At 49.9% G+C, this 27,212-nt stretch overlaps 1 protein-coding gene across 6 annotated transcripts; it reads right to left on the bottom strand.

Moving 5' to 3' along the window:
- Positions 1-2,816: 2,816 nt before the first annotated feature.
- On the bottom strand, positions 2,817-25,264 carry ABCD4 (ATP binding cassette subfamily D member 4). Of its 6 annotated transcripts, none has more exons than XM_049612490.1 (19): positions 25,050-25,264; positions 21,004-21,122; positions 20,735-20,862; positions 19,440-19,579; positions 18,132-18,248; positions 17,618-17,743; positions 16,945-16,995; positions 15,447-15,541; positions 15,065-15,186; positions 14,873-14,964; positions 14,610-14,699; positions 12,740-12,948; positions 12,477-12,568; positions 12,049-12,085; positions 11,616-11,665; positions 11,131-11,183; positions 10,778-10,854; positions 10,012-10,127; positions 2,817-9,593 (listed from the first exon to the last, which is right to left on the bottom strand). In XM_049612490.1, exons 1-19 carry the CDS (start codon positions 25,085-25,087, stop codon positions 9,525-9,527), a joined length of 1,821 nt encoding a protein of 606 aa, XP_049468447.1. In that variant the 5' UTR covers positions 25,088-25,264; the 3' UTR covers positions 2,817-9,524. The 6 variants fall into 6 exon arrangements, with proteins under 6 accessions (XP_049468447.1, XP_049468448.1, XP_049468450.1 ...); XM_049612491.1 differs by having other exon boundaries at positions 19,440-19,489; XM_049612492.1 differs by lacking the exon at positions 2,817-9,593 and having other exon boundaries at positions 10,041-10,127; positions 10,778-10,834.
- Between the last annotated feature and the right edge of the window lie 1,948 nt (positions 25,265-27,212).

Here is a 27,212-nt window from a genome sequence, read left to right as displayed (position 1 = left end):
TTTCCTCCTCACAGCTCCCGTGAAGCAGAACCAGAGCGGCGCTTACCTGCCCGGAAGTAGAAACAAAGGGTTAAAAGCCAAATCTGGGCTCAGCCAACAGATTCTTCAGAACTTCGCCGGTGAGATGACGACCCAGGAATCTGATCGATGCGCACGTTTATGAACAAGATGTTAAGACAAGTGCTGAGCTGAACGGCAATAGGTACAGGAGAATGTTCGAGGACAAGCACGCCCTCTGACAAGAGTGCCACTTTCTCCTCCTCATACGCTTCTGTCTTCCGTGATGTCCTGTGAGCCGTCCAGCTGAGGATTCCAGGAGCAAGAGCCCAGGAAGAGAGGAGCAGAGTAGCACAAAAGGCAGGAACTGACTCGTGCTGGAGCCGGGCGGACAGCCCTCCTCCTCGCGGGGATCACTCCTGTCTGTCTGCCAGGCCCACCGCCCAGGGAGACAGCCCCTGGAGCAGAGTGCCAGCTAAAGACAGGAAGAACACCAAGGTGGATCCAGGACCCGAGTTGAAGTGCAGCCTCTGCTATTCTCTTAACTTCTTCAACACTAGCACGCTCGTCTACAAACCTGCAGTCAGATCAGGACCTCGCCGGGATGGTGTGAAGGGCCAAGGAGGAGGTGAGATTGTAACGCAACCCAAGTTCCTCTGCCTGATGCGCAGCCCAGACCACCCCCCAGCCTGGAGCGTGCAGCAAGAAAAGTATCCATTTCCAAGGCAGGCTCCTCCTCCAAAGGAGGAAAGTCAGGGAAATTTACTGGCAGATGAGAAAGGTCTGGGTAAAAAGTTGCAGTTGGGGGGTAGTCCCATTTACCTGTTAGTTACTGGTTTCAAAATGGTGTGCACTAAACTCTTATTTCTTCTCTTACTTTCTATGTAAAAAATTTTTTTCCCAGGGCGCCTGGGTGCCTCAGTTGGTAAAGCGTCCGACTTCGTCTCAGGTCATGATCTCGCAGTTTGTGAGTTCGAGCCCCACATTGGGCTCTGTGCTGACAGCTCAGAGCCTGGAGCCTGCTTCCGATTCTGTGTCGCCCTCTCTCTCTGCCCCTCCCCCACTCATGCTCTGTCTCTCTCTCAAAAATAAACGTTGAAAAAGAATTTCCCACCTGCTACCCTTTTTTGGGTGTGGGGGACTTTGACTAGCTTCTTGAGTTGAACACCTATTCATTCTTAATCTTCTTTATTAATAGACATTTAAAATCATACATTTCCAAGTTTTATTGTAGTTGCACCCCAAAAGACTGTAGAGCTTTCATTATTTTCAGTTTTACATATTTACCAAATTGATTTTTTTTCACTTCTGGATATTTTAAATGTTTAAAAATTTTCCAAGCATATGGGATTTTTCTGGGGGAAGACATTATCCCTGTTATTGACTTCTAATTTTATTATGTTGTGATCAGAGATCATTATTTTCATCCTCTGGATATTTTGGCATATGTTGAGACTAGGTTTAGGTTAATATGTGGCTAATTTTTGTAAATACTCCACGTGTGATTGAACAATGTTTCCTCCAACTTCGAAGTGCAGTGTTTCGTATAACTGTTAGTTGAGCTGTTCAAATATTATATATCGCGATTTTTTTTCTGTTTTGATTATGGAGAGAAATGCATTAAGAACCTTCCATTCTGTGGCTTTGCCAATTTCTCCTTGCAATTCTGTTTGTTGCATTTGCTAACTCATGGTATTTTGCTTGTGCGTTCTGTAAGTTAATGTGACAGCTTTTCTCTCTTTTTCTGTGAGAATACTTGGATTGTTGAAGTGTTCTTTCCATCTTTCCAGCCCTCAGCTTGGGTCTGGTCTCCTATCCCTGCATATTTAAAATGCAAGTTGCTCTCTCCTGTCACCTGCTGACCCCACACCCCCATCGCTGTTCTGGCTCTCACACCTGGGATTTCCCTTTCTGGCTTCCCACTTCATTCATGCATCAGACTTGTTTTTGATGGATATAGTCATGTCTAGGTGTTCCTAATCAGACATTTCCCCACCAGTCTAGTCCACCATTTTCCTTCATAAACTGTCAAGGGAAGTACAGTGTGAATAATGTGGTTACTTCTGAAGCCTGTGGCTTTTGTGCATATCCTTCCCCACTGCTGGTGGTCACTGCCCCACCCAGGTCTCCGGTGGGATACTTTCCCCAATCCCAACACTGAGCTACCTGCTTGGATTTGTTTCACTCAGTTCTTGTCAGCCTCCGCCTACCATTGACCTCTTTCTCTCCATCTCTGTCTTTATTCAGAAACATCAAGTAAGCATTGGAGGAGCAAGTGATATGTGGTGTTTGCTTAGGCAGAGCAACCATGAGACCATGAAATGTATTTTCTTCCAGGCTTCAGTTCTGACTGTTTGCAGTTATGGTGGAAACATGCTTATTCTCCCAAGGGCACAAAGGCCGTATATTTGGTATGATAGGTAGTTGGGTAGCAGTGAGGGAGGACTTACTCTTTTAGTAGTTGTTTTTCACTGAATTTTGAAATGCTAATTGTGATTCTTAAATTTTATTTATTTAAGGGGCACCTGGCCCCTTAAAGTGTCCGACTTCACCTCAGGTCATGATCTCACAGTTTGTGAGTTCAAGCCCCGCATCGGGCTCTGTGCTGACAGCTCAGAGCCTGGAGCCTGCTTTGGATTCTGTCTCATTCTCTCTCTGCCCCTCCCCCACTTGTGCTCTGTCTCTCAAAAACAAATAAAAATGTAAAAAACTTAAAAATAAAAAAAAGTATTTACTTAAAATATTTTTTCATTTTTGTTAACATTTTTTTTCATGTGTATTTATTTTTGAGAAAGAGAGACAGAGAAACAGAGTGGGAGCAGGAGAGGGGCAGCGGGAGAGGAAGACACAGAATCCAAAGCAGGCTCCAGGCTCTGAGCTGTCAGCACAGAGCCTGACACGGGGCTCAAACCCATGAACCGTGAGATCATGACCTGAATGGAGGTTGGCCACCAAACTGGGTGACAGCCACCCAGGCACCCCAGATTTCTAAATTTTAAAATGGACAGTTTACTACACTGCCTTATTAGTCTTTTTTAAAAATTTATTCATTTTGAGAGCGAGTGAGGGAGGGGCAGAGAGAGAGGGAGAGAGAGAATCCCAGTCAGGCTCCATACCGTCAGAGCAGAGCCCCATGCGGGGCTCGAACTCTCGAACCATGAGATCGTGACCTGAGCCAAAGTCAGACACCTAACCTACTGACCCACCCAGGTGCCCCTTATTCTCTATATACATATTTTTGCAATTTTTTCCTAAACCATTCGAGAGCAAATCGAGGATGTGATGCGCCATTGTTTCCTTAAAGTGAAGATGCCCTCCCACCTAACCACTACACAACCAATAAAATCAAGAAATTGACAATGACTCAATACTTCATCTAATCCACAGAATGCTGATTTCCCAATAATGAATGCCCTTTATAAGTGGTGGATTGTGTCCAGGACCACACACTGGATTTAGTTGCCAAGCCTGTAGTTTCCTTCTGTCGGGAACAGTTCTCAGTCTTTCCTTGATTTCTCTGACCTTGACATTTTTGAAGATTTCAGGTGAGTTTCTTTATGGCAGACCCTCAGTTTGAGTTTGTCTCGTATTTCCTCACAATTAGGTTGCATAACCTGAATCTAATCACAAGGAATTAGCCCTCGTGGACTTTATATTCCAGTGGGCGGGGAACAGGAAAGACAGAGAAGTAGGTCAGGCTTCCCTGAAGAAGGGGGCTCAGTTGGTTAGACCTTTACGGAGAGCATCCCACGACCGAGGCTCTTTGTCAGCTCCCTTCTTGGTGACCAGGCCTGCTTCTGCCAGGACAGCCAGGGTGGGGTTAGGGGTGGTTTGGGGCTGGCGTCTGGATGGGCAAGGCCAGGCGTAGGGGGCCAAGCCCCCTGCACAGGTGCTTTAGGAGGCAGCGTGGAAGGAGAGGCCAGGCTTCAGCCTCCACCGCCTGCCCTCCTACCCCTCCAGCCTCCTCCGTCCTGCCTGGCTGCTGGGTGGGTACAGCCTCCAGACTTTCCCTGACAGAAGCAGCTGGTGGCTTTCTGCATCTCAACCTGCCTGGCTTGGACCTGGAGTGCCGTGTAGGAATTTTCCAGAACCGGCTCCAGTGCCGGCTGTAACGCCAGATCCAGAGCGAGAGAAGGCTTCGGCCCCACGTCCCGCTGTGGAGCCACAGTCAGAGCCAACTCTAGGGCTAGAGCGAACTCCAGTGCCAGCTCCGGAGCTAGCCCTGGCTTCAAGGCCAGATCCAGCGGTAGTTCTACCACCAGCTCCAGAGCTACATTCCGCCTCAGTGCCAACGCTAGAGTTGGTCGGATCCAGATCCAGTGCCATCTGCCAAACTAGTGTCAGCTCCAAAGCTAGACCCTACGCCAGCTCCGTTGCCGGCACCAGGCCTGGTTCCAGAGCTAAAAACAGCTCTGCCCCCTACTCCAACACCAGCTCTAGAGCTATAGCTAAAACCGGCACCAGCTCCGGAACCTACTTTCAAGCGACAGCCACACTGAGTGTCAGCTTCAGAGCTAGAGTAAAGCTTCAGCACCACAGCCACAACCAGTCTCGACCTAGAGCCAGCTCCAGTAGGCGAGCCATTGACTAGACGGAGCTGGCACCAGCTCCCGCTCTACCAACCAGAGCCAGAGCAGGGGCCCGCTGTAGGGCTGGAGCCAGCTTCAGAGGTGGAGCCAGTTGCTGGACCAGCCCTAGCATCAGCCGCAGGACCGTATCCGGCTGGAGCTCCGACTCCACCGCCACTTACAAACCCGGAGCCGGTGCCCGCTCGAGCTAGAAGGTGCCGCGGCACCAAACCCAGTGCTGGAGTCAGTGCTGGGTCCAGAGCTAGTGGCTCTGACATCAGAGCCAGAGCTGGAACCAGCTCTAGGGTTTCCTTTGGCCATGTGGGCATATTTAAGACAGATGGGTTAAAGCCTTTGTGTAGGAAGACCAATACCTGGGCTTCCTCACGCGTGGTTTCTGTCATTCTCCCCATTTTGAATGGGCCATAGATCTGTTTCTTTGGAGAACCTGTTTCTGTTGGAAATTGGGTATTTCAATGTTATCATACGGTAACTGGAAACCAGTTCCTTTCCCCCAGAGTTTGCTGTTTTTGATAACAAAAGGCCGCAGCCATCTTTTTGGGGACCTTCTCAAGCTAGTTTCGCAAAGACTGTCATCCTTGTCATGTGTGGTCACTTGAAGTCTCTGTTCTGCTAGCATTTGACAGAGATCTCCTTGAATACCAGGAGCCCAAACAAAACCTACATGTCTCCCAGTCTTTACAGACCAGCTCTGTGCTGGGGCACTCTTCAACACTGGGCCAATTTAGCTCCTTTAACTCTGCCTTAGTCTTTACTTCCTGCTTGGACTGAGCCCAGAGACCAGCCAGAGGCAAAAGCTCAGGGTCTCTTCCAGTCTTTTCTGAGCACGCATCCTGTCCTGGCCAGGAATGTGGCTTTCTAAATTCCCTCCTACACAAGGTCGTTTTTGAACACCCTAATTTCTCTCCCCAGCATTCTCTGCAGGCTTTAGGTGACCTATTGTATGTCTTAACCATAACCTTTCACTTCAGCTGGCTGCAGGCTTTGTGCACCTTACAAAGTTTTGGAGCAATGCTACTTTTCTGCCCAGTGAGTTCTGGGTCAGGCAAAACAGAGACCAGCACCTTGTGCTAGTCTTTCTAGCCCCAGACAGGTTAGAATTTGGGAATAAGGTCTGCTCTGCTTTCTCTGGAACCAAGGACGAGGGTCTCACACAGGGAACACAGGCTACCCTCTTCAAAACTGCCATCAAACCCGGGAGATGAGGGAAGGGCGAGGAAAAACACTGCAAAACTTGCCTACCACTTCTAGGTTATCTTTTTCATGATTCGGTGTTTGCTTGGTTGCTGTAGACCTTGGACTGTTTTCTGGTTCTGACAGTGTCAGCTTGTTTTTCGTTTCTTTGGAGGGATGGATGTTTGGAGCTGCCTACTCAGCTATTTTGCTCTCTCTTGATGGTGTCCTCTGATGCACCAAAGCTTTACTTTTTAAAAAGTCCCGTGTTTTTTTGTTGCCTGTGCTTTGGGCATGTTTAAGAAACCATTGTCAGATGCAAGGTCATGAAGATTTCCCCACACCTCTGAGTTGTTCAGTCTTCACTCCTAAAATTTTCATTCATTTTAACTTTTGCATCTGGTGTAAAAGGGTTCACTTTCATTCGTTGGCATGTGGATATCTAGTTTTCTAGCCCCATCTGTTGAAGAGACTGCTCTTCCCCATTGAATAGTCTTGCAACTCTTGACCAAAGTCACTTGACCGTAGATGTAAGGGTTTATTCCTGGATTTTGAATTCTATCCCAGTGAATGACCTCTCTCCATCCTAGTACTATGATGTTTCGATTACTGTAGCTTTGAAGTAATTTTTGAAATCTCGAAACCTGAGTACTCCAACTTTGTTCTTTTTCAAGATTGTCTTGCCTGTTCGTGATCATTTGCAATACCATATGGATTTTAGGATCAGCTTTTCCATTTCTGCAAAAACAGGCCATTGGGATTTTAACAGGGATTGCACTTAGTCTGTAGATCACATTACGAAGTATCGCTAGGGTGGGCAGGCACATGATAGGGATGACAAAAAGATTGCTTTTCTGCCATGGCCCACAGCCCTAGGAGAGTAACAGAGTCATGTTTCTATGTATCATCCACTGGGTCTGTGGAATTCCCTGAGTGGTAGAATGAAGTTGGGGAAATTATTTGCCTGGCTGATTTGAAAACATTTAAAACATTTTGTCTTTGTTCTGCACTAAGGACATATAAGCTGACTTCATCGTGCTGGCGTGTAACGATTCACCCAAAACTCAGTACCCTCCATCAGAGAGGAATGATGGGTAAAGGTGGAGTCTGCCCCTAAGAACAGCTTTCTCCTGGCAGAGTTTCTGCAAGGGAGAACACTGGGCTTTAAAAACACAAACAGCACTGAGAACATGTCTGAGGAGTAGGAAACAGCAAATGCCAAGACCCTGAGTCAGGCACCAAATTGGTCTCTCGAGTAATCTGCTAGAGCAACACCTGTACGAAGGCTTGGGAGCTGAAGGACCCAGTAAGGAAGGAAGCAAGTCAGTAAGGAAAGGTCACCAAACAGGCTGGGGGAAGTTTCAGCTACATTGAAAAAGTACAGAAATTATATCGAGAGGGTCTTTCTATTCCTGGCCCCTACAGCTTAACAGACACATGCCCAAGGGGTGAGAGTCAGGGCAATCCTTAATCCTTAGGGAGACAGTCTTCCCCTCAACCTAAGGAAGAGCTTTGTTCAATTAGAGGGGCCTAAGGATGGGTGGTCCCCAATGCTAAGTGTGTTTGAACAGAGGCCAGAAGACCACTTGGCAGGATATAGTTAGGAGATTCAAGTATGGGAAGGCTTCCGAAGCAGATGCCCACCTTGATGGTCCCTCTGAGCCCCCGAGAGAGTCTGACACTGGCCGAAGGCCTGCTACCGGCCTTGGCAGTGCTGGTATCCTACAGGTCCCTAAGAAGGCTTCACCGGGGACCAGAACTTCCATCAGACCTTGCCAGGTAGCCACCTGCGCTCTCTCGGCCCGGCACCTGGGTGCAAAGGGTGGAGCTGGAGCTAAGAAAAAGCTCTAGCCAGGCTGGGTTGGGGAGACTTCGGCTACCCAGGCAGCGCTTTCCCAATTTCCATTTCTACCATTTCCTGCCCCACATCTGGGATCACCTTCCGTGATAAGCAACAAGGCAGTAAATAACCTCAAGTCTTACAGTGAGAAAGTCATTCCCCTTGCAGTTCCCATTCCAGGTTTTTAACTTTATTAAGGCGAAAATTCTCACTTGGATGCCAGTACGTCTAACTCCCTTGCAACAATCTCCCAACCTCCCTTTGTACAAAGAGAGCAAGCTTCAGAGTCTTTGCAGGCACAGTATCAAACTGCAATCTCGCAACATTGTTTACATTCATTTTTAGTTACCTTTTTAAGGTTCTTTTCATTTATTTTGAAAGGGAGTGTGAGCAGGGGAGGGGCAAGAGAGGGACGAAGAGAGAGAGAATTCCAAGCAGGCTCTGCACTGTCATCCAGGAGCCTGACTCAGAGTTCGAACTCACAGACCATGAGATCATGACCTGAGCCGAAGTCGGATGCTTAACCGACTGAGCCACCCAGGTGCCCCCAAATGTAAACTTTAAAAAATGCAATTAGGTTTAAAAAGGGAGTTAATTCTGGGGTGCCTGGTTGGCTCAGTAGGTTAAGTGTCCAACTCTTGGTTTCTGCTCAGGTCATGATCTCATGGTTTGTAAGCCTGAGCCCCGTGTGGGTCTCCACACTGCTGGTATAGAGCCTGCTTGGGATTCTCTCTCTCTCAAAATAAATGAATAAACTCACACACACAAAAACAAACAAACAAACAAACAAACAAAAAACCCAAAGAACAAAAACAAACAAAAAGTGACTTATTTCAGAAAATATTAAGCGTCTGCAGTGCCTGGGTGGCTCAGTCAGTTAAGCATCCGGCTCTTGGTTTCAGCTCAAGGTCATGATCTCAGTTTGTGAGATGGAGCTCTCTGCGCTGTTAGCAGAGCCTGCCTGGGATTCTCTCTCTCTCTCCGCCTCTCAAAATAAATAAATAAACATTAAAAAAAATTAAGTGATGAACACTACAAGAAATAGAGAGATCTGACAAAAATTATGAATGTGCTGCCCTGACAACTCAACATTGGGGAACATTGTTCTAGAATAAGGACTTTGGGCTCATTTTCCTTATCAAAAGTTTGCGCTCTCTGGGTTTTGTCTGTTCTCCCTGGCTGTTGCTGTTTCCTACCAAAGACTATTTTTGAAAAATCTCCGCCTTATTTTAGCTGACTGAGGGGAAAGAGATTTAGTTGTACTTGGGTTAAGACAAGAACAGAAGGGCCCTAGAGGTTATAGGTACAACCAGCAAAGGGAAAGTGGAGACACAGGGTGAAGTGAAAAACCAGGCACAGAAGGTTCCAGTACTGTGGAGAGTGCTACTTCCTTCCCACCCAGCTCCCAAATACAAGTCTGTGGATTCAATTTAAAGGTCATCTTACAATGAAGAGGAAAGAGAAGGGAGAAAGCTCCAATTTTTAAGAAATGTTTATCTTTTCTTTTTAAAAAAGTTACAAAATTCAAGTGGTTGATTAAAGTTAAAAATCTATTGCCACAGAATTTAATGGATTTAGAAGATTTCCGGATCTCTGGACTTGAAGCCCAATATTCTCTCCACATTGATCCTACATTTCTCATAGATCTCATACTTTCAGGTTTTTCTTTAGAAAACACAATCTGAGGTCATTTGTAAGCAATCAGCACTTGGGAGTGCAGGGAGCTCTGGCTGAGGCAGCTGGGGGGCCTGGCAGCACTGGGTGCCCCATTGGGAGCCACACCCTCACTGCCAGCGCTCCCTGCACAGGACCTGTGAGGCGGGCCAGGGGTCTCCCTTGCCCTGCAGGCCTCCTGGTCTCTCCAGGGGGATGCCGATCTGCCCTGAGCTTGGCACTTCGTCCAGTGGCCAGCCACACCCTTGGCTTCATTCCACTTTGATTCTGGTCAGTTCCCATCTTCCTTCTCCACAGAGTTTCAGAACCAAGGAGTGAAACTGCAAGAGACCACCACCACGCATAGATCAGGCTGGCCCGGCCACAACAAGAGGAGGCCATCCATTCCCTGCCCTCTCTGCTGCCCCCGCTCCCCATTTTGTTTGTTTGTTTTTTTTATTTTTTTTTAACATTTATTTATTTTTGAGACAGAGAGAGACAGAGCATGAACGGGGGAGGGGCAGAGACAGAGGGAGACACAGAATCGGAAGCAGGCTCCAGGCTCTGAGCCATCAGCCCAGAGCCTGACGCGGGGCTCGAACTCACGGACCGCGAGATCGTGACCTGAGCCGAAGTCGGACGCTTAACCGACTGAGCCACCCAGGCGCCCCTCCCCACTCCCCATTTTGAAGGGCCCCTGGCCAGGCCCAGCCTTTGGGCTCTTCCTTCTCCTTAAGCCATCTCTGTGAGCTTGGGTACCTTCTCAAGGCTGCGCCGATGTCCCACACTGATGAACGTCATGCCCAGCTGCTGGCCAATGCGGTAGAGCTCACTCTCCACCTCCTCAGTCAGGGCGCTGGTGGCTTCATCAAGCACTGAGGGCAGAAGCCGGAGGGAAGAGATAGGGTCCTGCCCCCGCCCACCTCTGCTTCTCCAAACCGCACTTACCTCTGGCTGGGACCAGGGGAAGGCTAACGGCTGCTCTGGCTTACAGGAGCCCTGCCATAGGGAGAGCATGGCCAAAAGAGCAGAGGGCGAGGCTCTACCTGGGAAGCCTTCTACCAGCGGCAGGACAAAATCCCCCCTCTTCCTGTAATAAGCACCAGCTCCGCCTAGAACCGCTCAAAGCAGGGATTCTTAGCTCCCCCCAGGATGTCAGTCCCTGAAGATCACACCTGCCATCCCTCTCCAGGCAGAGCTGGGGGGAGGAGTGTGGCCCCCTTATGGACCGCAGAGCCCGGGGGCATAAAATCACACACTCTTTCAAGGCTGGCTCCGGCTGCTGCAATGGCAGAATGCTTAGGAACTGGTGGCACATCCAGAGCCGCCCTGAGGGTTCCAAGAGCACCCTGCTGCCTCATGGGCAGAGCCCGGCCATCCTGTCCTGCAGGGACAGAGATGCCCAGTCATGCACAGGGGTGCTCTCCTACCCACGTGAACGCCTCAATTATACACGAACACACACGCACAGACACCTCTGTGAGCACACGGCACCTGGCACGCACACCTGTGGGGCAGGCCTCACCTGCGTACTTTGGCTGCAGGTAGAAGAGCCGGGCAAAGGAGAGCCTCTGCATCTCTCCTGGGGACAGAACGTCGTACCTGAGGAGTGGGAACGAGAGCACCACTAGAGGAAGGAGGATATAGACCGGCTGTTGCACAGAAGGTCAAGGCAAGAAGAGGTTCCCATGGCAGGAGCCAGCGCGAGACAGATGGACAGCACCCTCCTCCCTTCAACGACACTGCAGCCCTGCTGCCCACGAGCTGAAGTCCCAACTGTGCTCTCGAGGCCATGAACATGCCCTTGATGGGCCAGCAAATACCTGGAGCCCAGTCTTTGGGGGAGATGGCTCTGAAGCACCCCAACTCCCTTCTTACCAGTTCCAATCGACCTGCTGGTCCAGACCCTCTGTCCTCGCCACCAAACTGGACTGTAACACACCCAGAGGGAACACTGTCTGTGAAAGGGTCCATCCCTGCTTCCTGCCACCCCACCCCACCCATCTCTGAGACAGAGCTCCATCCTTGCGGTGCACCATGGCAGGACGCCGTGAGAGCAATCTGCCGCAGGCAGAGAGGAATACTTCGTTAACTGCACGGTTTAGATTTGCTGGAGCATGAGGACAAGAAAAAGCAGACTTACTTGGTGTTTTGTCATCATTTTAAAATTCGCTCCAGAGAACGCACCCCCTTATTGCCTGTACATGCCCACAGCTCCTGTCGCCACTTTATACTCCACTCCCCTGATCCAGGCTCCGACTTCCAGTCCCAGGCCCAGGCCAGTCGGCTGGCTCTGCCGGACCAGCACTTGCGGTCGGTGCTACCAGGTGGGCCTGGACCTCAGGGTCCCTGCCCGCACTCACCAGGCCTGCCAACTCCAAGAACCTCACGATCCTCTCATCGTCGGTAGAGCCTGCAACACAGAGAAGCTTTCCTCCAGAAGTCAGCTCCTTCTGGGTGGCCAGAAGAGATGGGGTACATCATGGAAGGGGGCGGGGGGGGGGGGCACCAGAATCTGGGCTAAGGCTCTGCAGGGACAGGTTATGGCACTTAACACAGAAGGGAAGGGCCAGGTGAAGGAAGTAATCTCTTCCCTTCCTCCAGTGGGCATGTCTCCTCAAGGAGAGGAAGACAGAGCAAGAGGAGTTTGCAAAATCATAAGCCGTTGAAGAAGAAAACCAACCCGATACCGGCAGCCTTGCTGGAGCCTCTGCCAAAAGGCACTGGCGAGGCCACAGCCAGGCAGAGTGGGGACAACTGACATGGGAGGACGTGTCTCAGCGAGGCCCAGCTCACCTGAGTCGGGGTAGATCTCCTTTAGGGGATATATCACCTGACAAAACAAAACCACACAGGCCTGAGATGAGGGCCAACGAGAGGTGGGGCGGCACACAGCCCATCCTCCCTCAGAAACAGCCCCAGGAACCACCAAGGCCAGGCTCCTCTCCACCTGAGGACGGCAAGGAACACCCGGGCCAAGAGTCCAGTGGGAGAGGTTGAGCCGGCAGATGGTGGGGCAGGGCCCCCAGAATCCAACCTGCCCCAGGAGCCACTCTAATGGCCCAATCCACGGATGTGAATAGAAAGTTCTTCGGGCCAGGGCATTGCTAGGCAGGGGCCATTTTATTACCCCACCTGCTGCCCCAGAACTCTCTAGCGCAGAGACCCGTCATACTGCCAGAAGCCTCAGCGAGGGCAGGGGTAGGAGTGGGCTCCACACTGACCTGCTCCCGAAGGGTCCCATCAGTGAAGAATGGCTTTTGTGGCAAGAACAGCACCCCATGGGGTCCAAAGTCCGTCAGCATCTGCACTGAGCCTGCAGAGCCCACAGAAACCTCCATTTTGAGATCTCCTAGAGTAACTGCCTCTCACTTCCTTTCCTGACAAAAACACCCGGATTTTTACACACACACACACACACACACACACACACACACACACACGCATCCCACCAGCTGGCTCAGAGGCAGGGAGGGCTGGTTCTCACCCCGTGTGCTTGCCCAGAGGCTGCCTAGAACTCGGAGCAAGGAGGTCTTGCCGGTGCCCGTGTTGCCCGTGATGAGCAGACTCTGACCTTCAGAGATCTTCAGGCTCAGATCCTTGATTAAGGGTTTGTTAGAGAAGGGGGCACAGATGGAGACCCGCTCGAGGAGAAAAGCTGTGTCCGTTGGTTCTGCGGCTGGCCAGTCTGGGGCCCTGTGATTAAGAGGAGGGGAGTGTGGGGAAGATAAGTAGTGTGTTTTGCCAGCGGGGAGGGTCTTGTCCTTGCGGGGGGGGTCTTACCTCTGAATGAGGAGGGGTGGTTATGGGCTAAACTATGTCCTCAAAATAACATGCTGAAGTCTCAACCCCTAGTGCCTCAGAGTGTAACTGCACTTGAAGATAAGGTATTTAAAGAAATGACTGCATTAAAATGAGGCCATGAAGATAGGGCTCTGATCTAATACAGCTGAGGTCATTTCAAGAAGGAGAGGGTCACCCGGGTGACTCAGTCGGTTAAGCGTCCAACTTTGGCTCAGGTCAGGAACTCATGGTTTGTGAGTTTGAGCCCCACGTTGGGCTCTGTGCAGACAGCTCGTGGCCTGCTTTGGATCCTCTGTCCCCCTCTCTTTTTGCCCTTCCCCTGCGTGCTCGCTCTCTCTCAAAAATAAACATTTAACACAAAAAACAAAAAGAAAAGAAAAGGGAGAGGCTCACACACAGGGAAGAGGCCAGGAAAGGGCACAGGGAGAAGACAGATCTGCAAGCCAAGGAGAGAAGCCTCAGAAGAAACCAACCCAGGCAATAACTTGATCTGGGACTTCCAGTCTCCAGAACTGCGAGGAAATAAATGTTGGATAAGTCACCTGGCCTATGGTATCGTTAGGGCAGCCCTAGCAGACTAACAGAGGTAGGGCTGGGGGCACCTCCTTTATTCCAGGCTTCACAAAGCCCCGCACGTGACTCCTTACCCCCACTTGGTAGATGAGGAAAGCAAGTCAGGTGGCTAAGTAACTCCCTCGGGGTCACAGGGCTGAAGCTGTCTAACTAGAAGACGAGCGGGTTTTCATAGCGCGTGTAACCAGGAGCTATGACAGGATGGGCATAGTGGTCATAAAGGGATCTGGAGCTGCTGGGTCTGCGCAGACACCCATCTCCCCCGGACAACAGCACCTCTGGTCTCCTGTGGCCACTGCCCCATCTCCCCAGCCCGAGGCCCAGAGGTGCACGAAGCCTGAATTCTGAACAGGGCAACAGCTCAGGCTTTAGTCCCTAAGGAGAGAGTTGTGTGTGGTCCCTGGAATTCAGGCTGTTTCCATTTCTGAAAGCTTTCTCTGTGGCCACTGTTCAAGTACCTTCTGTGAACTGTGATTCTAATCCTCGCAAGCACCCTGAGAGGAAGGTTCAGATACTGTCCCCCTTACAGAGATGAAGAAACTGAGACACAGAAGAACAGTTAAGTAATTAGATCAAGAAAAGCGAGGACATGAAACAAATCCTCAGTTGCACAGAAAGGTCAGAAACATCACCGAGCATGCAAGGAGACACGAATAAAGACGTGTGGGTGTGAGCGAGGCAAGGGGAACAAGCATGCCCTGAGGAAAGGGGTAGGTGGCGGGGCTCAGTGGGAGGGGTACCACTCAGATTCGTCTTGTTTTCACAGGCCCAAGCGGGTGTGCGCACAACAGATGCCAGAACAGCAACACTAACTGTGAACATGTGTAACGTGTCGGGCATGAGGCAGCGATCTCCCTCATTTGCTCTGCACATTTCTGCTGCACGGCTGGGCAAGAGCAGGGCTCCAGGGCGAACCCGAACTGGGCACCCCCAGAGCTGCCCCCTCAACCGCTGTGCCACCCTGCCAGGCCGGCACCCACCTGTCCATGTCCCACTCGCTCTCATCCAGGATCTCACCACCGTGCGACTTCGGGGACATGTCCAGAAGGGTCTCCTCAAGTTCCCCGATCCTGGGCAAGAAATGAAAATCTGAGGAGGGTCTGAAGGCCCAGGTGAAGGTGTCAGTCTCCCTCTCTCACACCCGCTAGCATATGGTTTTTCTGTTCCTTTTTTTCATTCAGCTACTTCTCCAAGTGGCACATGCTCTGCTCAGGACGTGGGGAGGGGCCTGACGCGGCCTCACCTGTGCGTGTAACCAGCCACGTCTGAGAGGGTGCTGGAGAGGTCGATGAGCCGGGTGAAGCAGCTGATGAGGTAAATGCACACAAAGGCATTCTGCACAGGACAGGGAGCACTGATCAAAGGCCTGGACTCTGAGGTCCTGGGCACTTGGCTGACGGGGATGGCACGAGGGGTCAGCAGAGGGGATTCTCACCTTGCTGACCACGGTGCTGAGCTCTGTGGGGCTCAGGTCTCCATAGACACCACCGAAAATAGGGATTGCGATCACAATGTAACTCAGGATGCTGCCCAGATAGTCAAATGTGTTGATGCCGACTGTAGAAGACAGAAACCCCCAGGATGAGAGACGCAGGAACCATTCATGCGCTCTGAGGGAGGAAGAGCCAAGCAGGGCCAAGCTATTCCCTGGATGCTCATTCTCCCGAAGGTACTCATGGCAAAGGCAGTGGCTCCTTGTGGCTAATTCCTTCATCAGAGCAAAGTGATTCGTGCAGAGAGAAAGCAGGGAGGTGTGGGAAGGGAAGGGGACTATCCCAATCCTGTGGCTCCTGCCTCGGGGGGCTCCCTCCACCTACTGTACAGCCACAGCTCCTTGGACATCAGCTCCCTCTGGGTCTGAAGGAGTCTTTGCAGCCTGCGGTCTGTCCTCATGTGCTCCACGTGCCCAGCTCTGGCGAGAAAGGCTGGGGTGTCCATGGGGCCTGGAGAGCCTTACTCTCATCATCACATCCCTCATCACGTATCACATGCTCCTTTAGGGACCAAGCCCGTTCAAATAGTCTTCACCTCAGACCCTTCCTGCTACTAACACCCATTCATTGCCTCGTTTTCTCAACACAGTGTTGTCTGCAGAAAGAACATGAACTCTAGATTGGGCAGAGCTGGTTCAAATCTTGGCTCTGGCCAATTACTAGCTGGGTGACGCTGATAAGTTACTTAAGCCTCAGAATCTCAGTTTCTTCTTCTATAAAATGGAGCTAATAGCACCTACATAACAAGTCAAAGTGAGAATTTCTAAACATACACTGCCAGGCATAAGAGGGGCCCTCAATAAATAACAGCTGTTATTGCTAAACAAATATACACGTAGTCGCTATGTGGCAGGCCCTGTGCTAGTTAGCCAGTGAGATAAAGAAGTGGATAAAATAGTCCCTGTCCTTGAGCTCCCAGTTCAGGGGGGACAGGCAGACACTGCATTCTCCACCTGGCACGTGGAAAGTGTCAGAGGGACAGAGAAGCCATTGGAAGCCACCCAGAGCTCCAACAACCAACCTGCTTTCCCCAGAGCCTCTTGAGAGGCTGCAGAATCCAAAAACAACTTAGCACAGGCCCAGCCCTACCCACCACACAACCCAACCCCGCCTTGCAGATTCCTAGTATCCTTGGCGCCCCCGAGTGGTGGCTGCTACAAACTTCAGCAGAGCTGGACAAGTGCAAAAGTCCCTGGGCAATGAGATCCAGATAATTCAATGGCAGCTTCCACGAACACCTCTGGGCCCTGAGCTATTAGTCCAAACGATTCCAAAGGCCACCAGGAGGCAAGGCCCAGGGCCTTGCCCTGACCCTGAGGGAAGGAATGAAATTTCACAATGCTGCTGTCAGGAGACCAGGTGACTCTCTGTTCCACTTGAACAGTGTAAGAACCAGGTCTCCTGATCTCCTGAGGCTCCCTTTCCTTCTTTATGCTACAGAGACAAAGGATTGGCCTTTGACTCTTTGATCAGCCATCAGGCAGTGGCAGAAAGCCATTTTAAAGAGGGTAAGACAAAGGCAGAGGCAATGCCTTACAATCCTCACCAAGATGTGAAGCATTCACTCATTTCATTCTTAGAACAAATTTAGGCCCCATGTTAGGCCACTAGAAGGGACAGCTTCAGAAGCAAAAATCCCTGGACATAAGGATGAGGCCGACAAGGTCAGTGAGAGATACGGGGATAGGGTCATAGCCAAATGGAAATACTCGGCCCCTAGGCTCAGTGATGGTGGGAGGGCTGTACAATTCGTCTTCCCTTCTCTGCCATCTCTTCTATCAGCTCTGATGAGGCAGAAGGGAACTATCCCCACCTGACTCACCTGAAGAAAGCAGCAGGCTCAGCATTGACCCGGATCTGCATGTGCTTGAACCTGCGCAGACCAAAGGGAAACGTGTGCTGACAGTGGCCAGTACTGGCCCCTCTCCTTTTGGAGGCCTGGACTAAGACCTCCCAAGAGGAACCCAGCTCCACCTCAAAACTGTGGCCGTCCTGGCGTAGCCCTTCCCTGAGCTGTCATAAGGCGGGAATCCCAGGACCTGTGTGGGGTGACAGACGCCCTGCAGACAGGGCAGCTCCTCAGCTCCCCAGAGGACAGGTGCATTCCTGCCCACACCACCGCCTCCCAGGGCCCAACTTGAAGGAGGGGGGCCCGAGAAGCAAGAACAGGGGCTGGATCCATTGGCTGAGCCAAACCAGGGAGGTTGGAACAGAAGCACATGAGAAGGCCGAGAGATGATGATGGCCAATCGGACGCTGTCCTCGGTGCTTCTCATGTATCATCTCAGTAATCTTCCTCACCACCCTCTCTGCAGGCAACGGTATCACCCCTTTCAGAGATGGGATCACTGAAGTTTAGGGAGGTTCAAGACCTCACCCAAGAGCACGTGGCTAGTAACTAGCACAGGCCGGGATTTGAATGAGGCTGTCTTACTCTAGGTCTCATTCTTTAGCCACTATGCTCAGCCCAGGAACCTCAAGCAAGAGAGACATACCTGAAATCCCCCTCCAGCTTCTCCTGCTGCACCAGCTTTGCCACGATGGGCCCCATCAACATTTTGTTCACCACGGTTCCCAGAATGAAATACCCGAAGATGCTCATAGGCCCAAGCCAGCCTGTGCTGAAAAGCAGAGGGGTAGGGGTGGGGGTGGGGAGTGTGTGTGTGTGTGTGTGTGTGTGTGTGTATGTGTGTGTGGCACGTATGTCTGCAGGGCTCAGCCCTGATTCTTGCTTTCAGGCACCAGTTGTCCAGTTTCAGCCAGCAGTCCTGTGGGACCTCTGCTCCTGTGTGGGGGGGCATTTGCTACCTGATCTAGGCGGTCAGAGTACCAGGATCCCCGTGACACTGAAATGCCACGTCTCAAGGGAGGGCAGGGGGGCGAGCACAGGACAGAGGAAGGCTTCCTGGGCTACAGGTAGGAGGGAAGGAAGGCCCGGACTTGGGAGAATTTGTGTGAGTGAGTGACCTCGGGGGAAACACCTGGCTGGGGGAGGAGGAGAGGTGTCACCTTTGGAAGCACTGGTAGGTGTAGTAGAGGAGGGTGAAGGGCGAGATGATCAGTTTGCTAGCCATGCTGCTGAGCTGCCGGCAGAACCGTTCCACGTCCTGGCTGATGCGCTGGTCCCTGGAACCAACAACACAGAGCAACTGGACCAGGGAGCAGGGCAGAAGGTGGAGAGAGTGGAGACAGATTCCGGTTACCTCTCATCCTGACCTTGCCTTTCGGCACTGTCAGCTACGATCCCAGGGAAAGATGGACCCAGATAAGCACTGGTTTTCCTAGAGGCACCGAGACCCTCAGGACCTTTAAACGGGGTTCTGAAGAGTGGCGTCTTAGGGTGCCTCAGTTTACCCCTCAGGAAAAGTGGCAACTGAAAGGTCCAGTACCCAAGGGTCCTGAGCAGCACCAGAGAAAGACACGAGGGTGGATAAGCCGAGTTTCTGGATGAGCAGAAAAGCTATCCCGTCTATCTAGCTCCTCCCAATCTCTTCTGCAAGCCCGAGCCTCCCCCATTTTAACTATCTGGCTACAGAGGCTTCATATGGGGTGAGCCATGGAGAAGCCTAGAAGAGAAAGAGGCAACAGGCATCCGAAGAATCTTTGCTGCAAAGCTCAGCTTAGGCTGAGGAAAGCAAGAAAGTGCCTGAGGGTGGTGGGTGGAGAGGGAATGAGTATGAGGAGGGACTCCTCAGGTCCCACTGCACCGCCGGGGGGCCACACTGACTCCTATTTCCAATGAGAGACATGACCCTGGGCAAGTCACTTGCATTCTCTGGGCCTCAGTTTCCTCACCTGTAAAATAACAAGAGCGAACTCACACTGGAACCCTGGTCATGTGCCATGTACTGCATATGTGCACTCCATGACAATCATCTGAGATATTCTTCAGATAGGAACTGTCATCCTCATTTCCCAGAAAGGGGACCTGGGGCTCAGTGAACTAAGGCCTATAAACTGGGAGGGGACAGAATGAAGATCTAAATCTTACACAGAATCCTAGGCAGCAGTAATTTTCTACTACTGAAAATCCAAGAGCTGTGCTGCTCCCGAGGGCACTTTCTTCGGATGGTGCCTGGTTTGGAAATGCAGGATATAAAACGGACCAAAGGGAGCTGCTCCTATCTTTTAGCTCCCTATTCTCAGCCCTGCAGCCCCTCCAGGGATCCTCCAGGGTCTCCTTCCCGTAGGGTGCTTATCAACACTTGCACCTAACTGTGGACGAGCTCTCAGGGGCGTGCAGTAGGGACTCTCCAGGGCTGAGCCAGCCCGACAGGACCCTGCAGACGGTAGGGAGGACCGAGAGCGGGCGCCTACGGGTTATCGACGTCATCCCGCAGCACGTTGAGGGTGTAGTACACACGGCCCTGGAAGTAGAAGCGGTGAAGGTGCTCGGTGAGGTCCTTTCTCCAGCTCACATACAGCAGGTTGCAGGTGAACTGGTCAAAGCTCTTCAGCTGTGCAGCGGGGGAAGCAAGAGGAAGGGAGCGAGAGGGAGGGATGGCTTACTGCAAGCCTCAGCCAGAAGCTCAGGGCCGGCAGAAGGCCTCTGCTGACCAGTCCCAGCCCACTCTGATTATTCTCTGTCCACTCAGCGCTTCTGCTTGTTTCAAGTGTCAAGTCAGGGGATTCTTCCCTCCCTCCCGTGCTCATTCCTTCACGAAGCACTAAAGGGCTTATCAAAGCCAAGACAGTAATTGTTCTGTCTTATGCTGAGAGCAGGTGAGCTTCTGGAGACTGGGAGGGTATTTCTATGCCATTTATGTTCTTACTTTTCTGTCCCCCAAAGCTGAGAACAGGGTTATGTACACACAGGTGTTTCCTTCCAGAAGACCCATCAAAAGTGCCCCAAGTGTGATGAGAAGTGACTTCCCCAAGAAAGCAGGTAGTACAGGCAGACAGAGCATCAGGCTTGAGTCCCAGCGGAGGCCTGACTCTCCCTGTTCACCACTGATGGAGCACTTACACACTAAGCCTGAGGCAATGACAATGAGCTCAGTCTAGCAGGAAAACAATGACAAGGGTGTGAGGAGTATTACAGCAGAGGTTAACTCAAAGTATTAGTTAAGCAGAGAAGAGGGCAGGGTTTGGTGGACAAAACATGAAGGAGAATGCTAAGGAGGACTTGAAGGAGGTGACAACAGCAGAACCTTGAAAAGTGAGCAGGCATTAACCGAGGGAACAAGGGTAGGGAAGGAGGCCATCCTGCAGGAAAGCCGCAGGTGCAAGGGCCGGGAGGTGACATGGTGCCAGGCTGAACCATGGCCTCAGCCCCACAGAGAAGCAGCAGCCCCCTAGCTGCTGATCCCCAATTTCAAGTGCTCTGAGCTCCCTGAAGCAAGAGTCCCGGGAATGGAAGGGACAAGATAATTTCTGCTAAATACCGATTTAACCAGAACCTCCCAGCCTAGTCCTGGAAGCTTGAAACACCTGAGGAATTAGGCCCAACAGCAAGATCAATGCCCTGAACAGGGCTCTGAACTCCAGTTCCCAGAAAAGGGAGGGAACACGCCTCTCACAGCTTGATTCCTGCTTCCTGGTGGCTAAGTCCCACTGGGCATTCTGCTTACACTAGGCTGGAGAAGAAGAGAAACACACGGAGAACACCTTACCATGGAGTTGAGAATGATGAGCACGACAGCCAGGAATGTCAGGGTCTTGAACCCATCCAAGTCTTTGTTTCCCAGGACCCCATAGTACTGGCTTGGGATCAAGCCAACCTGGTAGATCACCAGTTGTTCTGGGGTGGGGAAAGGAGTCAGAAATCAATGATGAAGGATGAGAAAACGAGAAGGGAGGCTTCCCCTTGAACACCTGCCTCATCAACTCTCCAGAGAGAAGGAACCCCAAAGCCCCCTCCAAGCTGGGCTCACTCACTCACCCAGCAGGGCCACACACAAAAGGGTCAGGAACATCAAAGCATTCTGGGATGACCAAGAGGGAAACAAAACCTTCTGTATCTGCAGGAACCGCTGGAGAAATTGCAGATCTAATTTGGGCCTGAAGAAGAGAAGCAGAGAGAAACCTAAGACAGCCATTAAGCCTTAGAGAGCGGTTACCAAATTTCTCTACATTGTTCTATGGAGGGGTCCAGGCCAGGCAGCAAGAATGTGAGGAATAGATGGGAGAGAAAGGAATTTCTGTAAGCTGGTAAATGCTATAAACGGTTATTTACCAAAAATCTACAGCTAAAAAACAGTTAATGAAGAAACTTTAGCCACATCCTCTATATGGTCCCAAACATGACAAGAAAGCCCATCAAGGATTTTAAGGTTCTGGTTAGATCAATAAAGCAAGAAAAATAAATGAGGTAAAAGAATTAAAAGGGGAGAGATTAAATGGTCTTTATTTGCAGATAATGCAATCAATTACCCAACAAACAGCAAATCAATAGGCAAATGATGGAAATAAAAGGAGTTCAGCTAGATATAGGGTTAACATACAAATCTCAATAGTGTTCTATACCAACAATTACCAACTGGAAAATATAAAGAAAATAAGATGTCATTTACAAAAGAAAAGCCTTAAAACAACTACAAAATATCCAGAAATTAACTTTTAAAAGGAGTGTATAAGACATTTTGGAAGAGGGGCGCCTGGGTGGCTCAGTCGGTTAAGCATCTGACTCTTGATTTCGGCTCAGGTCATGATCTCAACATTCATGAGATGGGAGTCCCTCGTCAGGCTCTGTGCTGACAGCGAGGAGCCCGTTGGGATTCTCTCTCCTTCTCTCTCTGTCCCTCCCCTGCTCGTGTGTGCAAGCACACGCTCTCAAAAATAATAAACATTAAAAAAAAAATACATTTTGAAAGAAAACAGAAAGCTCTGTCATAGGATGTGAAAGAAGACTTAGATAGAGCTGGGATGACTTAACATTCTATAAAGATAGGGGCACCTGGGTAGCTCAGTTAAGCATCTGACTTCGGCTCAGGTCACGATCTTGTGGTTTGTGAGTTCAAGCCCCGTGTCAGGCTCTGTGCTGATAGCTCAGAGTCTGGAGCCAGCTTCAGATTCTGTGTCTCCCTATCTCTCTGCTCCTCCCCTGCTCGTGCTCTCTCTCTCAAAAATAAACATTAAAAAAAAATTTTTTTTAATTATATAAAGACCTCATTTCTTTTTTTTTTTTTTTTAACGTTTATTTATTTTTGAAAGACAGAGAGACAGAGCGTGAGCAGGGGAGGGGCACAGAGAGAATGACACAGAATCTGAAGCAGGCTCCAGACTCCAAGCTGTCAGCACAGAGCCTGATGCAGGGGCTGAAGCTCACAAACCATGAGATCATGACCGGAGCCGAAGTGGGACGCTTAACCATTGAGCCACCCGGGTGCCCCTATAAAGACCTAATTTCTAACAGAAGTAGCCTATTAATTCTGTATAATACCAATCACAAGCAGAACTTCTCTGAGGAACTTTATAAGGAAATATAAAGGCCCGTGAATAGCTGAGGGCAATTGTAAAGGACAGAAAAGAAGGAGGAAGAGACTCAAACCATCAGTTATTAAAACAAATCATATTGCAGAGCTGTGGTTTTAATACAGGAACAAAAAGACCAATGGGACAGAGACCAAAAAGAAAAAACAGACCTATGTTTACATGGGCACATAATAGAGGCTGTGTCACAAGAAATGACATATTGATACGAACACCTGCTTACACTCAGTAAGCAACACTATATGCCCAGTACTGTTCTCCATGTATTTTACATGTATTAATTCATTTGGTTGCCACAACCCTAAGAGATGGAAACTACATCCTATTTTATGGATGAGGAACTAAAGCCAAAGAGGGTAAGTAATTTGCCCTGTCACCCACCTGGTAAGTGGCAGCCTTAGGGTTTGGATACAGGCCACCTAGATCCAAGAAAGTGAGCTCTTAACTATGCTCCAAAGACTCTCTAACTTCTAATTATTAATTCATTAGCTATAACTGAAAAAGGCAGAGGAAAATTTAGGTCATTACCTCACATCATTTAGAAAGATAAAATTTAAAAACTCCAAATGGATTGAAAGTCTAAAGGTGAAAAGCAATTCTATTTAGTTAATAGAAGGAACTGCAGAACAACATCTTAATGAAGATACAGTGGGAAGATACTCCTCAAATAAGACCCCAGACCCACAAATTTTTATAAAGGGGAAAACGAATGCACTTATTACTTTTGTGTGTGTGTGTGTGTGTGTGTATGTGTGTGTGTGTGTGAGAGAGAGAGAGAGAGAGAGAGAGAGTGAGGAGCAGAGAGTGAGAGGAAGAGAGAATTCCACGAGGGGCAGAGACAGAGGTAGAGCGAGAGTCCCGAATCGGGGCTTGAGCTCACCTGAAACGGGGTTTGAACCTGGGCTGAAGTTGGATGCTTAACCAACTGAGCCACTCAGGCACCCCACGGACTTATTTTTGCTCAACACCGTGCCATGGGTTAAATTAAAAGACTTGGAGAAGGTGTGTGCGGAGTGTAAAACCAACAAGGAATCAAAATCTAGAGCATACAATGAATTCCTACAAGTCAGGACAACAGGAAATCCATAGAAAAGTGAGAAAAGGGGACGCCTGGGTGGTTCAGTCGGTTAAGCATTGACTTTGGCTCAGGTCACGATCTCACGGTTCCTGAGTTCGGGCCTCGCATTGGGCGGGCTCTGTGCTGACAGCTCGGAGCCTGGAGCCTGCTTGAGATTCTGTATCTCCCACTCTCTCTGCCCCTCCCCAGCTCATGCTGGCACTCTCTCTGTCTCAAAAATAAACATTTTTTTTTTTTAACGTTTATCGATTTTTGAGACAGAGAGAGACAGAGCATGAACAGGGGAGGGTCAGAGAGAGAGGGAGACACAGAATCCGAAACAGGCTCCAGGCTCTGAGCCGTAAGCCCAGAGTCCGACGCGGGGCTCGAACTCGCGGACCGCGAGATCGTGACCTGAGCTGAAGTCGGATGCTCAACCGACTGAGCCACCCAGGCGCCCCAAAAATAAACATTTAAAAAAAAAAGAAAAAGAAAAGTGAGAAAAGGATACAAACAGGCAATTCAGAAAAGGGGAAACCCAAATGCTTAATACATGAAAATTAACACAAGGGGATGCCACCTTACAACCCATCAGATGGATAAACATTAGAAAATCAAACAATACCAAACGTTGGGGGGATATGAAGAAGTCAGAACCTTTATGCAATGCTGCTGGGAAGTATAAACTGATGTGACCATTCCAGAGAATAATTTTGTAGATGTAGGTATGACCTAGCATCCTACCCGGGGGGTGGATAATCCAGAAAAATATCACCCATATCCACAAGGAGACAAACGCCAGTATGTTTGCGGTGGTTAAAAACTGGAAGCAAACTAAGGGAATATGTAAGTAAAATGCGGTCTAAAAGTATGTAGAGCAGCATTTCATGCAGCCCCGGGAAATGAAAACTAGATTACTACTGAACATAGGATCTTAAAAGCATTACGTTGAGTACAAAAGTTTAAAAACAAATCACAGCATATTATAACTTATGGAATTCAAAACCACTATATACCTTTCAAGGTAACAAATACGCAAACTTGTATACACTGGGCTGTACAAACACTCTTTTAATACACCAGAGTGGGGCGTCTGAGAAGGGGGGTGAAATGGGACTGAGAATAAGGAACGAAGGAAGATACAAAAACAGAACACAAGAGGGGCTTACACTGGACCACAGTGTGCCAAGAACTGAGAATGACGATTCATTCGATTCTGTGCACTTGAAGTTCTTAGGGGGGCGGGGAGCCAGTTCCGAGGGAGAGGATCCCACAGAGTGCTGGAGGAGGCCTCGGATCGCGGGAGGGTGGGCGCCCCCTCGCAAGCTCCTCTTGTGCCCGGACCTGGCCGAGGGCGGAAGGCAGCGGGGCCCCTTCCTCACCTACCCCCGGGGAGGGCACCCTGAAGCCCGGCCCTCCTCCCCGGCCGCCCTGCTCACCTGGCGCCAGCCCCGGCCGCCGGCCCCGGGACCGCCATAAGCCGGATTCCGCCCTCCGCCGGAGCCCCGCGGCCCCAGAGTGGGCTTCGGGAAGAGTGCAAAGAGCACGCGGCTAGCCGAAGAGGGGAGGGGCCATGGCGACCACGGAGACGGGCGGATAGAGAGGAAGGAGCCGGGCGCTGCGGCCGCTCCCGGAAGCGACCCGCTCCTCGAAAAGAACCAAAGAGTGCTGAGAGGTACATTCTGTGGAGCAGGCGCTTTACAGCGCCCCCTGCTGGATCCGGAAGATTTCCCTTTTGACAAGAAGTAGCCAAGAAGTGTGACTGTTTTGTGACAAGTATTTTAGACTCAGAATATAGATGTGTCGTACATTCTCCCAAAGATACCGCGGTGGTATTTTAACAGTAAATCAGGATTCCGGATTGCAGCTGTAACGAAATCCAACGTTGCGGTGGTGTAAGTGATCGGGCTTTTTCCCTTATGCCTTCATGGAGTGGCCACTGTTTCCATCTCACCGTCTTTCCAAGTGCAATTGCCCTGGCCCCGAGCTTTTCCATGGATGGCTCGCTCTCAAAATTAGTTCAAATGTCACCTTCTCACCCTGCCCAGAATATGTCTTCCTGCCCCATCATTCCCTATTGCCATTACACGTATTCATTCATTCATTCATTCATTTTAAAGTAATCTTGGGGCGCCTGGGTGGCTCAGTCGGTTAAGCGGCCGACTTCGGCTTGGGTCATGATCTCGAGGTCCGTGAGTTCGAGCACCACGTCGGGCTCTGTGCTGACAGCTCAGAGCTTTGAGCCTGTTTCAGATTCTGTGTCTCCCTCTCTCTGACCCTCCCCCGTTCATGCTCTGTCTCTCTCTGTCTCAAAAATAAATAAACGTTAAAAAAAATAAAAAATAAAAAATAAAGTAATCTTTACGCCCAGTGTGGAACTCGAACTCATAATCCCAAGATCAAGAGTGGAATCTTCTACCGACTAAGCCAGCCAGGCGCCCCACTTTTATTTTCTTCATTATAATTATCACTGAAGCCATCTTGTTTCCTTGCTTATTGTTTGTCTTCACTTATAAGAATAAACTTTATTTGATCAGGGACTCTGCCTTGCTCCTTTCCGTATACCTAGTATCTGGAACACTGCCAATACTTAGTAAGTACTTAATAAATATTTGTGAAATGTTGGAGAACCAAATGCTTGTCGTCTTATTACTACTGTGCCCAAAGGGAGGTGGGAAATATATCAAGAAAACAAGCAGCATGCAGAGAAAGACAAGCACCATATGATTTCACTCGATGTGGAATTTAAGAAACAAAACAAAAGAGTGGGGGGGGGGGAGGCAAACCAAGAAACAGGCCCTTAACAGTAGAGTACAAACTGATGGTTAACAGGGGAGGGGGGATGGGAGGTTGGGTTAAATAGATGATAGGGATTAAACAGTACACTTGTCCTGATGAGCAGTAGGTGATGTGTGAAATTGTTGAATCACTACATTGTACACCTGGAACTATAACACTGTAAAAAGAGAGAGAGAGAGAGAGAGAGAGAGAGAAATAAATCTAGCAGCTTGATCTCACAGGGCCCTAAGTTTGAATCTGGATGAACCTCCTGTCTTCCTTCAATCCTTATTAAGTGTAAGCTATATGCCAATAACTCAGCAAGACACATGCATCACCTGTCTTCACTGAGCTGTTGGTCAACCTGGAAGGCCCACCTGTTGACAATTACAGTGTCTTCATGAAGTGTGGTGACAAAGACCTACAGCAGCAAGGTTTCTCAAACAGGACAGTATTGACTTTTTGGGCCTCATAACAAGGGAGGGTGCCTGGGTGGCTCAGTTGGTTGAGCATCTGACTCTTGATTTCATCTCAGGTCATGACCCCAGGGTTGTGGGATCGATTGTTCCAGTATCAACTGGATTTAATAATATATTAGTTTAGGGGCATCTGGGTGGCTCAGTCGGTTAAGCGTCTGACTTCAGCTCAGGTCATGATCTTGCAGTCTGTGGGTTCAAGCCCCATGTTGGGCTCTGTGGTGACAGCTCAGATCCTGGATCCTGCTTCAGATTCTGTGTCTCCCTGTGTCTCTGCCCCTTCTCTACTCACACTTTGTCTCTCTCTCTCAAAAATAAATAAAAATTTTAAAAATTAATATATTAGTT

Source organism: Panthera uncia, assembly GCF_023721935.1.
Source record: "Panthera uncia isolate 11264 chromosome B3 unlocalized genomic scaffold, Puncia_PCG_1.0 HiC_scaffold_1, whole genome shotgun sequence".
Classification (NCBI taxonomy): Eukaryota; Metazoa; Chordata; class Mammalia; order Carnivora; family Felidae; genus Panthera; species Panthera uncia.
The sequence above is the reverse complement of the archived record's forward strand: the minus strand, read 5'-3'. Positions and strand labels throughout refer to the sequence as shown.

Excerpts from the sequence above, each read along its gene's own strand:
- ABCD4 (XM_049612490.1), bottom strand. The coding sequence starts at position 25,087 with ATGGCGGTCCCGGGGCCGGCGGCCGGGGCTGGCGCCAG. Across the intron at positions 18,249-19,439 it reads CGGGATGACGTCGATAACCC|GGACCAGCGCATCAGCCAGG; the intron begins GTAGGCGCCCGC and ends TGTTGGTTCCAG. Across the intron at positions 10,128-10,777 it reads CCTGCAGCCAAAGTACGCAG|TGCTTGATGAAGCCACCAGC; the intron begins GTGAGGCCTGCC and ends TTCTGCCCTCAG.